At 29.8% G+C, this 14839-nt stretch overlaps 2 protein-coding genes across 2 annotated transcripts in view; one reads left to right on the forward strand and one right to left on the reverse strand.

Annotated features, from left to right (window-relative positions):
* Nucleotides 1-14839, reverse strand: part of LOC111677307 (exostosin-1) — a 74699-nt gene that overhangs the window by 57025 nt on the left and 2835 nt on the right. The window lies entirely within an intron of this gene.
* LOC124421005 lies at nt 1020-3524 on the forward strand. Its single transcript, XM_046955655.1, has 3 exons — nt 1020-1230; nt 1306-1421; nt 1740-3524. The coding sequence occupies exons 1-3, from the start codon at nt 1201-1203 to the stop codon at nt 3283-3285; spliced, it is 1692 nt and encodes a 563-aa protein (XP_046811611.1). The 5' UTR covers nt 1020-1200; the 3' UTR covers nt 3286-3524.

A 14839-nucleotide genomic window follows, 5' to 3' on the forward strand; every position in this document is an offset into this window, starting at 1 on the left:
CGCATAGAATACATACAATGCGTAGTGTTGAACTATAGCTTTAGTCAACCATAATGACCATATTAAACAATTATTTCACAGTCCTGGGACCATATGGTTATCTTACATGCATAAATGTTTACTATAAGAAAATATGAACTCCACTCCATTCAGTTAAGATCAAATCTTAAGATTTATCTTAGGTAAATAGTACATGTTCAATTTTTCCCAAAATGACATCAAAAATAGTGGTTCTATTGGTCAAAGTCTTAAGGAATAGGTATTTATTCGAAAACACCATATTCATCCATAACCATATACGCTGTAGATCCATATTATACAATTAATTTCTACTAACAGTGAATTAATGGCAGGTTCTAAAATAGTGTTGACAGAACTCCACCTTAGTATGTGACATTCTATACTGTCCATAGTTGATTGTAGATTTTTGTTAAAAATCTCGGGTATCTGAAAGCTCCTTCAGTACCTGGGAAATATATTAACGCATGTTCTTTATGCTCAAAGAATAATTCTACATCGAATGCAGTTCAGTTTGCTTTTCATATAAATATATCAATTAAGGATGGTAGCTTTAAGTTTTTTTTCTTAACATAATCTTAAGAAACGAACTTAACTAAGTAACTTATCACTTCAAACACCAATTTGTATTGAAGATATATAAAGCAAGAAAATAACCCATCAAACACAAATTCAAACTTCATTAAGTATCAATAATAAAATATGACAATAATAAAATATGCAGAAAGTGACTCTGAAATTTTGCATAGGAATTGATGAACTAGGTTCAATCTCGACGCACCCAAAGCAAGGATTTAAAATAAAACTTTTTCGTTCTGACAAAAAGCCGAATGTGTGCTGGGAAACTACAAACTACATACATGGAGTAATTTAGCTAATTTATATGGTTGACTGATTGTACAGTACTAGAGTACATTTTGTTGTATGAATGTTGCTTGAATGTTTTAGAAAAACATTGTTCGTTTTATATAAAACTACCAACATTTGGCGTCATTGGTTCAATGTTACCACAACCATATAATAAGACGTTCACAGGAAAGTACCCACACAAACGGATCATAGAAAGTCTTAAAGAAAGAGAAAACTCACATTTTACGACCATCATTTGCTTGTCAACAACGGAAGAAGTCAATTGTCAGCTGTAGTAAGAGTTTGAACAATAATTTGTATCTGACGAAAAAAATGCTTCAAGTGTTATTTAGAAAATGTTGTGTAAGTTTAATTTACCTATTTTTAAAAAAAGGGAAGTCCACTAAAACTAACAAAACTTTTATAAACATTTTCCAGCGTATCTTGTGGAAAGACCTAAGTTATCATCAGCATATTATATGGCTATTTCTACTGATTCTGTTAAGTCAGCAGCAGCGGGGCATTGAGGGTAAACCGACAAAATGGAATCACAGGTGGGAAATATTATTCTTTTATTTTTTTATAATAACAAAATGTCATACACAAAGCATTGAATTCAATGTTTTCCTTAGCAACAAGAAATAAAATAGAGTGACAAGTGCAAAATAACAATTTTATTTTAAAACGAAAATCGTGTTTAGTTTAGCTCCTTTATACATAAACAAAATTTTATTTTTTTTCAATGGCCTTTAAACTCTAACAAAATAAATTAAATTATAATGGAATAAGTAATAACGTAAATTAAAACATTTTTGTGGATTTTGTGTTTATTTCTTAAATATTAATGTTTTTTGTTATTTTAATTGTCCCAGCATACAACGCCGTTTTATGTGGAAACAAATGGACAGTTCAGTCGATGGATTTGTAGACCGTGTCGTGACAGGGGCACGCGTTATGAAAAGTATGATTGGCGATTTCATGCCACCGAAACAGACCACCTCAAATGTCATGGACTATTTACCCACAGAGACAACCAGAATAAAATACATTATTCGTAATCCTCATACCAAAGAAACAAAAGTGATAAGAGTTCGGCCTTCTAAGAAAGTTGTAAAATTAATGGCAATGACACCAAAGCCACTGATGTCAGATAAACCCAAATTTATGCATATCAATGAACCTGAACATGTGGCAGACAAACTGAAATCCATGAATATGAAAGATGCCGAACATGTGACTGAAAAATTCAAATCTATGTACATGATAAATCCCGAGAAACTAAGACAGATAGAAAAGGAGCAGGAATTAATAGCAGAAGGTAGATTACCCATGAAAGGCGGAGCAAGGCCAAATTATATGGCATATAGAGGTGAAAAACTAAAGGATACAAAAGATGTTGATATGGATTTACATTCGGATAATGGAATTGTTAGGGGCAGAATACAAGAGTTTCACGATAGTTGGAAACCGGTTTATAAAGTGGGTGATACACCAACAGGTTTTACAACATTCAAGCCTTTCATGATGAGTGCCTTGCATACCAGTGTAGTGGGTGAATTACTGCCTGAGCCTCAAAAACAAGTGTATGAACCTTTAACTTCCAATGATTTTCCCGAAGAAGAACCAAAAAAATCACATACGTATGAAGTTACCGAATATACAGCTGAGGAGTCTGTTGTTCAACCTTATACTCATGAATACTATAATCAGCGAAATCCAACTTCGTCAAGAGGGTCATATATAAAGCATTCTCCAGTCACAACTGAATCTCCAAATATTATTACACAAATAGAAGATGATACGGCTACAAAGCCTTATCGTATTGAATATCATTCACAGCGCGGATTTTTACCATCAAGGGGAAATTACCGAATAAATGAAGCAACCTCTACGACAACAACTACAACAACAACAGAGCCAACTACAACCACCACTACTACCGAAGAACCCAATTATCCAGCTATATTCTTGAAAAAAATTCGTAATCGTCCAAACAGCAATTACAATTCTAAAGTACAACAACGCAGTAAACAACCTGAGTTACCACTTGATAATAGTTGGATACCTTCAAATGTAACATATTCTAGTCATAGAGACAAACATATTTCTCCATATCATCAACCCCTCACCTCAAATAACGCACAGCGAACAAAGTCCCAGAAATGGCCACCAGATGTCGAGGAAACATATTTAAATACAGAAATATCATTGTCATACGACATTTCTACTACAACGGAAGTGCCCCATCTGCAAGAATATACAACACAGTCCATTCACAGCAGTAGCAATTCCCGTAAAAATGTACGACTTAAAACTCATCACCATTTTTCACCATCATTCAACGAATCGAAGCACAGAAATGTTAGGCAGAGAGGTTCAGTGAAATATGGGGATAGGTTAGAAATAGAAGAACGCTAAAAATTCTTGTATTAAGTTAAATGGAAATTATAGATTGTAAGTTTTGTATAAATTCTAAGTAGATATAACAATAATATTAATAAATTATTTTTAAGCTTTATTAAATTTTATAATTATAAGGATTGTAAATAAAGAAATGCTTCCTTGCAATATAGGAAATAAACAAGAAATAATTTATATATAATAAATTTTGACACAATTATTTGTATATTTGGGAATATGGCGGATTTACGTCTACATTAAAGTTATTTATTTTATTTCGAGTCATTTTCAGAAGTGTTCCTTATATGGGGGCCGATTTTTATAGGGATACTAGAACATTTAACACCATTATAAACTTAAAAGCAATAGACAGAATTATAGGCCGATTTTACCATTTTCAATTCATCCTTAGGTCAAAAGAAATGTAAGCGCCAAATTTCATAAAAGTATTTTGCGATCTGTAGAGTCCGAAACTCATACGGACGGACATATTCAAATCGACTGAAAAAGTGATTATGCCAATTGGTGATTTTTAAGGTGATTGGTGATGTAGGGTATATCGTCATATGATATCCAAAATGCCCTAAGTTAAAAAAAAAATCAAAATCGACTTTTTGATTGATTATTAAAATACGCGTTCCTGCTAAATTTCAGACTCATACAATTAAAATCTACGTCCTATCAAAGAAATTCTAAAAGGTTATGTTCCAAAATTACCTTAAAATTCATGAAAATTTTAAAATTCTTTTAAATTTTTAACTTCGAAACTGTGAAATGCTATACATCAAATGAAACAAAAATGGCACTTTTAGCGAATACTGGTTACTAGAGATTATTTTATCAGTTTTAGAATTTTTCAAAGAAAAATTACAATTTCGTAAAATCTTTATCAAAACAAACGCCTTGCATGTTTCGGCCTATTTGACCAACGAAAACAGAATTTCTATATTTTTTGCTTTCTACATACAAAGTCGGCACAAAATAACTAGCTATCACATAACATATTTGTAGGTTTATTTATTTAAATAATTAGTTATTCACCACATGAGTAATTAGTTTCTACGCGATTCCATGATTACTTTCTAGCTTACAATGTAATGAAAATTTTTGCTGGGTATGTTTGTTTGAAGTCTATAGCCGCCAAAACTGATAAACCGATTTTCTTGAAATTTTCACAATGTGTTCCTGAAAAAAATAGGATACCTTTTATTTTGAAAATTTAAATAACTAAATAACTATTAAAATTCGTATGTCGTCGAAACTAGTGCAATTAGAGTCCCTTAATTTTGTACGGATAACTTAGACATCCTTAAGAATATTTTTTGGAAAAATGGCTATAGTTGGCGTGGCATCTTCGATATTAAGAAAACAGTTAGAGTCATCAAATTTTGTCGGAACTAATGTAGTGTTAGTATGATTAATAAGGACACAAACTAGACGGATTAGCTGCAGCATGCGTAGCACCTACTACAAATACAAACATCTTTTATCTGGGAAGCTAATAGAACTAGATTCTTAAAATTTTGCACGAAAGACCTTTATATTCATCTAAATTATGAATTGGGTGCTTTAATACAAAATCAAAGTACAAATAATAAAAGTACCAAAAAGTCTTCCATATAAATATTATTCATTAAGCACTGTGTATGTTTAATTTCTATATTGAAAAAGTATCGTTAAAGGAATACAATTGGAATGATGAAGTTTTCGCAAAGGACTAAATTCTACCTTTGTGAAAATTTCTAGTAAAAAGTACCATTTTTTCGAAAATAAAGTTCTCAAAATATTCCGTGTTTTATACAACGCAAAACTGCAGTTATTTGTTCCGAAAAAATTGTGCTTTTAAAAAGTACTAAGTTAGTCTGTGTAAGAGGTATATCTAATAAGAATACGTCAATAAATCGAAAAAGTTATCTTAATGTGCTAAAAGAAGAACCAAAAATTGAGTTTTCTCCATTTTACACCCAAAGTCCAAATATTTAAACAAATGTAGAGTATACATCCGATATTGGCCAAAGGTATATCATTTTAAAGGTATTTGTTCACAGATGTGCACAATAAGGAGTGAGATCGAAAAATTCTTAACAAACGTTTTTCATTACATTTTTCAACCAAAGTATTATTTGATTTTTTTTTTTTGATCAAGTTACCTTTGAAAAACATGTCAGTTATTATGTGTAATGTCAATTATATTAATTTTTTTGTTAATCTGATTAAAATGAGTGACCAGAAAAAAGTGCGTACTGAAATTATTAAATATTTTCAACTAAACCCAACTTGGTCTTACAAAAAGTTGACCAAGCATACAAAGGTCTGCCGTCAAACTGTTTCCAATGTTATTAGACAGTACCGGGAGAACTTGTCAGTTGATAGAAAACCTGGTTCAGGTAGAAAGAATGGTCCAAATGATGTTTCTAAAGCCAAAAAAATAGAACGCATTTTCAAAAGAGCTCCCAACACATCAGGTAGGAAAGCAGCTCGGTTAGCTCAGTGCTCGGACTATTTGGTACGAAAAGTTAAAGCTAATGCAGGTTTAAAAACATACAAGGCTCAAAAAGTTCCTGACAGGAACGCTGCTAAAAATTTAGAGGCCAAAAACAGAGCACGGAAATTGAAGTCAAGTTTTATAAAAAAATATTCTTGCTGCATAATGGATGACGAAACGTATGTTCTGGCAGATTTTTCGCAACTTCCAGGTCAAATGTTTTATGTTGCTGATGCTCGAGGGAATGTTGAAGAAAAGTTTAGGACCCAAAAGCAGACAAAATTTCCCAGAAAGTTCTTGGTATGGCAAGCAATATGCAGTTGCGGCAAAAGAAGCCAATCATTTGTTACAACGGGCTCTATAAATACCGAAATTTACATCAAGGAATGTTTACAAAAAAGGCTGCTTCCATTCATAAGACTTCATAATGTGTCCACTTATTTTTGGCCTGACTTGGCATCCTGTCACTATGGTAAACAAGCCCTTGAGTGGTACAAGAACAATAATGTGGTATTTGTACCAAGAGAGGCAAATCCTCCAAACTGCCCGGAGCTAATGCCAGTGGAGAGATATTGGGCTCTTGTTAAAAGAGAATTGAAGAGTACAAAAAAGGTGTCCAAAAGTGTGGTAGATTTTAAACGGAGATGGACTACATGTTCGAGCAAAGTGACAGAAAGCTCTATAAAAACGTTAATGGAAGGGTTTCCGAAAAGGGTTCAAAATTTCATCACTAGTGATTAAAACTATAAAAATATTTTTTTTTGTAAATTGTAATAATAATTTGAATCAAATAAAAAAAAAATAAAGCTGTAAGTTTAGTGGTTTCTTTTTTATAAACATATATGTATGTTAAGAATTTTTCGATCTCACTCCTTATATTAATGAGCTCGGTTCAGAATGGGAGCTATAAGCATTTAAAGTTGTTACTAATACATAGAAAAAAAGTCACACGTGCGTATGCTTGAACTAAATAACAAACAAAGCAAAACATAAAAAGTAAACAACACATCTTCTATAAAGAAGAGAGGAGAGTATTTTTAAATATCTTTATTAGTTTAAGGATTCCAGTGATGCCACATATAATCTTAAAAAATATTAGAATTGGAAATTTTGAAAGCGGAGCTCCCCTTATGTACTTTAGTTATGTTTATTATTTAAAAAATTGTAAAATAGCCAAAAAGGTATTAAAATTATCTTTGTTTCACATTTTAAAAGTACAAATTTCGAATAATATCAAAAATACCTCCTCAGTGGTTTTACATATCCAAATTTTTTGAATGGAGTCACTTGATATCAAAGTGCCCATATAAATTTTATTGATTTGAACTCATCTCGTCTGAGGGTTTATCGTATGAGACATATGTATGTATGACGTATACAACTGATACAATAGCCTATACAAATATTACAGACAACACAATATTATCCATTGGCTGCAATATGGTCACAACAAAAAAGTATTTTGTTTAAATAACTTACAAAAACTAATTTATATTCTTATTGATTTCATGCATACATAATTAATCATAATTAATCATATAGTAAAGATAATTTTTTTAAGTTTTTTTTTTCGGGAAAGAATTTTATGGAACTTAAGAAAATAGCCGGATTTTAAGTTATGACCCTATTGCAGCAAATGTGTTTAGGTTTGCATATAAAGATTATAAATATATACATACGTATGTATGTATGAATGTATATCAAGGTCTGCTAAAATCGTTATAAAAGTTCAATTTGCTTCCCCATTGTTTTAGTTGCATATGATTTAAGATTACTGTACTAGAACAGTTGACAGATAATATTAAAGAGCTGAGCGGAAGATTTCGTTTAAGATTTTTTTTAGATGAATATTTTATATTTGATTATATCTAACAACAAGAAGCAAATAAATTAAAAAAATATAAAAAACGTTTGAAAAAATAATGCAACCTATTCACTATTACAGTTGTGTACAAATGATTTCAATAAAAATTCTCTCAAAGGATTGTAGGAAACGTACCAATTATCCGATTAATGCATAACCTTTAATAATAATTATTTACATATATTTTTGTATGTCAAATAATTATGATTGATATATTTCTCTCCACGGTTGTCATTTTAAAAAAATTATAAATACATATGTGCTAAATAAACATTCACTGCTGTAAAGGTCTGAATTTCAGAAGCAGACTAGTTTCAATTCAGCCGACAATTATTTTAATTTCAACATAGTAAATACTGTAGACATCTACAACAAATATAAACATTTTAATTTACATTTATCCAGTAAAAACATTAAGATAATATTTTTATTTCGATAAACCATATAGGTATTTAGTATAATTTCCTCCAAAAAAAACCCTAAGAAAAATTTAATTATTTTTCCGGCAATCTGCTAAAAATTAAGTATTTTTTGAGACCCATTTCGAAAAGATTGCAGTATTTTTTTCTAATATCTTGTACTAAGATCAAGATTAATAAACTTGATAAATATATTATTTTCAATAAAACAGACATAAAATCGAATAGTGGATAACTTGAAAAACAGTTTTCAATTACACGAAATGTAAAAGAATAGAGAATTATATCAAATATATTGTAATTAATCAAAAATAATCAAAATGATTAGTCGTTGAACATAATCGAGAAGCAAAGCGAAAGCAGCACTACTGTGTTGTTGTTGGCTAGCCTGTTTTAAGTAAGAAGCCATAAAAGGAAAATTTTTGTACTTTTTCGTCTCTCAATAGGTACTTTTTGAGTTTTCTACAATAATGAACTAAGAAATATTAGAGTCGGAATTTTTGGTATTTTTTCGTTTTTCAAAGAGTACTTTTTGAATCCGGAATACACGAGAACAAATCAATGGGAATTTTTTGGTACATTTTCGTTCTGCAAAAGGCACTTTTTGAACTTTTTATAATATTGAACCTAGAAACATGAAATTAAGTATGTAGAGACAGAATTTGGTGAGAACCTGCAAAAAGTAAACTTTTTGGTACTTTTTTGTTTTTTTAAAGTTCCTTTTTGAATTTACTATAATATTGAACATAGAAATATGTAATTGGGTATTTAGAGTCTGAATTAGGTGAGAACCCATATAAGAGAACTTTTGGGTACTTCGTTTTTCAAAAGGTACTTTTTTAAATTTTCTATATTATTGAATCTAGAAACATGAATTTAAGCATGTTAAGCCCGAAGAAAGTGATGTAAAACTCTTACTTGTTTTTGATTATTTTCATTAATTTTAATTAATCCTGATTATTTTTACATTAATTTTAATCGCAATCAATTAATAATCAGAAATTTTATGCCAGAGAATTAAATTATCATTACGATTATTCTTGAAATATAAAAATTATGGATTATTAATCGCAATCGAAATTTTACAGCCATGTCCTGGGGTCAATATTTGGTGATTCAAAGTTGGGTCAAAGGTTAGTACGTTCTTATTTTCTGAAGATATGGTTCTATATGATATACAACCAAACTCATAATTAAAATTAGGATTATATAGAAAAATATTATTTCCTTAATCAAAAAAAAAACATATATAAACATTTATATCAAATCATTCAAATTGATCCGGAAATTGCAACTTAAACGGGACATTTACACTTAAACAAGACATTTATCAGTTGGAAAAATACACAACTTCTTCACTGGACGAAGGAGTGAAGAAGTTTATGAAACTCAAATACCGATTATGAACCATCCAAAAATTTTGGGAGTCATCTTTGACAGCCTAATTACCTCGTCCGCTCATGCCACTGCAATTACGCATAGATTGCAAAGTAGAAACAAGGTCCTCAAAGCGCTAGCCGGTCAGCACTTAGGGAATAGACAAGGAACCCTTGATGGCTACTTATAAGTGGAGAAATATTTAAATCTGCCAAAATACGGAAATGTGGGAGGTCCTTCATCATCAAGGAACATAACTGGCTAACTAAACTGTTCCTCCTATCATGTCGCCGGAGGAGTCATTTTCAACATCACGCAGTTGGATGCTTCCCTTAAGACATGTTAAGAAGGAGCTTCGTGTTTATGAGGATATCATACGAAAATACATATGTGCCGGATCCCTTGGATTGAAGTTCGTATACAGCAGTTTTAAACGACATTCAAAGAAACAGCATCATTAGTACAACTGAGATCGGGATGGAGCAAAAGCATCAACGCCTACTAGTTCCATATGGACCGTGTCGTCCCCAATATATAACCAGCATGTCCACCCTACTTCACTTAGCCAAATAGATTTATTGAATTAGCCCAATTGAAGTAGACCAATTCCTAAGCTTGGTCCTAAAAAATTTTTAATATTTCGATACATGCATTACTTTTGGCGCAAGGACAAACTCTATTGATTTATAAGTCAATATCAGAATATCAGTTTTTTGTAAAAAAATACCATAAAATAATAAAAATATTAAAAATTGTATTTATAGAAATGTGTAAATACAATTTAAAAAGTGCACATTAACATTTTAATTTCAAAACTACAACTAGCTTTGAGTAATTTAATCAAACATTTTTATTATTATATAAATAGAAATATTCAAACAACAAAATGCAAATCTTTGGATATATTTTCTAAATTAATCGAAAGAATTTCATTCTTCTTCCGTTGTTCATTCAAACCCAGACAAATTTATTTCTTTTCTTTCTTTACTCTTACCTCCAGCTTTGTACACGTACAAATAGGAATATTTTTTATTCATGTAGGATGTGTATAATAATTTCAATTAAATCTAAAACAAATTTCTCTTTTAAAGAATTTCAATAACGACAAAAACTAAAACATGCAAACTATATGTTGTGTAGAAAATATTTTATATTATTGGCGACAATTCGTAAGTTACAATCAATTTATATTTAACAATTAAAATATTTCCTTGTAAAACTCAAGTTAGTAGTCGATCACATAGTATGTAACAGGATACAAAGCCCACAAAGTTGCAATTTGAATCAAATATGTAAGAGCAAAGCATTTAAGCGTTAAGTAATTTTAACTCGTTGATAGTTTATTTATTAATAATAATGTTTCTCCGAATTAATGGTCATAAAATTCAATTATATATAAGAAAAATTTTATAAAAAACATTATTAGGATGGCATTATAAAATATTAAATTTCAACAGTAATTTTGGTGAAATTATACATAAATACATATTATGTATTTATTTTGGTTGGTAAATTGTAAATTGGAATAATACAGTAAACATTATTTATTTTACCAGTACATTTGTACCATCCTAATGAGCTTAATGTAAAGACAAATTTATTAAATTATATGATCTTCAAGTTGCTACACTGCAAGCATTTACAGCAGTTGGTTTATAGAATTGCATGGCATAATATGCCATATACATATTATGTACTACATACAAACATATATAAATATTTGTATGTATTTATGTAAATATAAATATGTTTTATTAACATTAATTCAAATTGTTCTTTTAGCAATTTTTCATAAATTATGAAATTTATATGGGAATAAAATATGTAGTTAACCAAACATTCTTAATTTCCACATCACAGCTAAACAAAAACTTTAAAGATTATAGTCAAATATTTTAGACGGCAAGATGATAAACTTTTCACCTCTAAAAAATCTTTTATTAAATTTATTTTGTAGTTGGAAATAAAAATAAAAAGAGTTCATTTGGAATGTCTCAAGATTATTAAATGAACGATTTAAGAATTAACAAAAAGGAATGTATTTTCAGACATGGCCGACCATATAAAACCCAACAATAGTGGCTGTGTTTAAACATTATACAATTTGTTGACAAAAAAGAGATTATTAGAAAGTGGATTTTGATGGGGCAAAGGCATATTCTTAAATTTATCTTAAACCCGGTGTTAATTAGTGAATAATTTACCTTTTAGGCATTTTTTTTGAAGGGAATAACACATGGAAGCTAGGCTCGAATGAGGTCAGATTATTACGAAACTCAGCAGTAAAATTTAAACTTATACAAAACTAAGTTTTGCTGATTTAGGAAGTGATGCTAGATCATTTAACACTATTTTGAAAACACAAGCCCTATTTTCTTGAAAACTACAATCTGAAGTGTGCACACAATGTTAACATGGACAAATTGATATACTTTAAGGTGGACGTAGGAGTAATATTTTTGTGTGTAACAAAGATCAGTACAAACGAATAATACCTTCATCATTATAGGGGCTTTGGGTATATAAATAAAACTTTAATGTACAAAATGATTTTCAAAGTCGATTAGATATACAAATTCTTGTTGTCATGATATCAAAAGTGCTTTCAATGATATTATGTCCTCTCTCAGAAGGGACTTGAAAAATTTGCAGTTATGTTAGGTCAAGAAGGGTTATACACCATATAAACAACGGTGTATATTCACCCGGATACTATAAGGTCCATTGTGATTCCATTCAAGAAGTGAAGATTCAAAACAAAACAGAGAAAAAGACATTGCAATAAGATGATAAGTAAAAGAGAATATATGAAAAGAAATATAAAAAGGAGAGAGAAACCCTGTCCTCTCATAAAACCCAGCCAAAGAACTGATGAATTCCTCTAACAAAACCTAGATGGGTTAAGTTCCTCAATTTCCCCCACTTCGTCATACAACCTATTCCCTAGCCATTTCAGCCTGAGATTCTGTATTCTAGGATATTGGCAAATAATGTCGATCGTTTCTACTTCCTCCTCATGCTCGCATAACCTGCAACAGATTTTCTGTTGGTTTTGTTAAATAACCGTTATCAACCTTGAAGCTTTATATTAACAACTGGACTTGATGATGACTTGATGATATCATAGTTTGCGAATGTACTTTTAATACTTTACTTCGAATCTCCAATTTGAGCTTTGAGACCAACTCAAACTAAAGCGCTGTTGTTAAATTAGATAATTCTGTCAATTGGATCATCTATTATAGAGCAGCTGCAATTTCTTTGACAAATTCATTTGAACTAGAATACAATTGCAATTCATTCTACAAATTTGTTATAATTTGAAATGAACTGCAATTCATTTGAATTGGAAAAGAATTGCAATTAATTTTTAACACAATCATTTATTGCATATTGGTTAAAATAATATCGAGATATAATTTTTTGAAACTACAATGGCTTACCATGCTACTACACACAAATAATTTCATTTATATATAATTCGTTTCAAAAATTAAAATGTTTCCCGTTTTTGTGATATCATAACTTTTTAGAAGGTTTTTGGATCAGTGATTACTGATTTGAAATATGTTTAGCAGTTTTCAGTCTATAAAAAAATGTCACCCAAAATCGGTATTTTGGCCGCAGATATGCATTGAAGGAGTTTAAATTTTAACAAAATAATTATATGCCAATATTAGCGCTGTTCCAAAAACTTTAATAAAAGGTATGACTTCACAATTTCAAAAATACAGTAGTTTTCCGATTTAACGACCATTCAATTCTACGAACATCGCATTTAACGAACAAGCTAATTTTTCCTATTGACTACCTTAAATAACGAACAAAACTTGTTTTTTGTACTCTGTTTAACGAACTAATATAAATATTATTATTTAAATTAAGATAAAATGACATTTATCAAAAATAAAAAATAACCTAAGTTGTAGCAAGCGGTGCTTTTATACCCAAAACTGTAACTCATTCTGGGTTCTTATTAAATTTTAGTTCGATGTAGCTATGTCCGTCCGTCCTTCAGATAATGACTTTAACGCTCAATACTCGCTTAACAATACGAGTACGCCGAATACTAACCGATATCTCTAACAAATTTTATGGGAATCGGTCCATAATTGACCTTACCTTCCATATCAGGCCCCCTTAAGAAAATTACATCAACGCTCATTACTCGCTTAAAAATACGAGTATAGAGATGAACTTCGAGAAATAACTTTAAAGCTTATGACAGAATTAAAAATACAGCGATTAAATTCGACACAAATATGGTTTGAAGGTGGGTATATAAGATTCGGAATTTTGTGTTTTGTGCTATTTTTATTAAAAAAGAATTAATTTTTATAAAATACATTTAAAAAACCCAGGTTTTACTTAGTACTGCATATAACGAACTTTTCAATTTTACGAACAGGCCTGACAACATATGGGTTCGTTAAATCGGAAAACTACTGTAATGCATGAAACCTAATAATTATGTTGTTTACCAAGTTTTTACTGTTATGAAAATCTTCTATTAAAAAACATCAATAAATTTTGTTTATAAATTAACTTTCATTTCGTAAAAAAAATCGTATATAAAGTTCAAACTATTTTCATATTTATCATATCAAATTACTAAAGGTATTACATCTTATCCAATAGTCTTTATAAAACATGACACAATCATCAGCTTATTTGTACAAAAAGTAAAATATTATAACGCTTGTTATATAAAGTCCATATCGAAACATTTTCGTGCAGGAAGTCTGACCCAACATGCATCGAAATTATTTCAGATGTTTGACACGATGATCAAGAAGCAGAAAATCAACTATTCTGAATAAACGTAAGATTATCTCATATTTAAATCTAAATATTCAGCCAAACTAATGCAATGCATTTTGTCATTACATTTACAATATTTTTGCCTATACCAAATCATACTACAGTACCTGCCTTTTACTGCAGAATAATATACCTATATTTAGCCAAATTTATTCATAATAAGCCACTTAAAAAATCTACTAGAATATACTCAAAATTTTGTTTTTGTGTCATATCGTATTAATGCAATAAGCCCTTCAATTAATTTTTTTGTGTGAAAAGAATTAATTGAAAAATTGTTAATTGCTTAAATGAATGATTCATTTATTTCAATTTAGTAGAAGATTTTTTCTGTTTTTTTTCTATTTGTAATTAAATTACTTTTTTGAATAAATTTTAATTCTGATATTCTCAAGCTTAAATATCATCAAGTATAACAGCAATGATATGGCTTGATATACAAATTATACTTTATGTTATATAGAAAATCTGCTCTTCAGTTTTTGATTTTCTAATATTTTTTTGTTTAATGGACTTTAACGATTTAGCTTAAAACTGTTAACATTATAAAAATATTTATTTAAATATTTATACGTATTAGTTTTCATCAACAACAAATGGAAAAAG

This window comes from Lucilia cuprina, chromosome 6 (genome assembly GCF_022045245.1).
Source record: "Lucilia cuprina isolate Lc7/37 chromosome 6, ASM2204524v1, whole genome shotgun sequence".
NCBI lineage: Eukaryota > Metazoa > Arthropoda > Insecta > Diptera > Calliphoridae > Lucilia > Lucilia cuprina.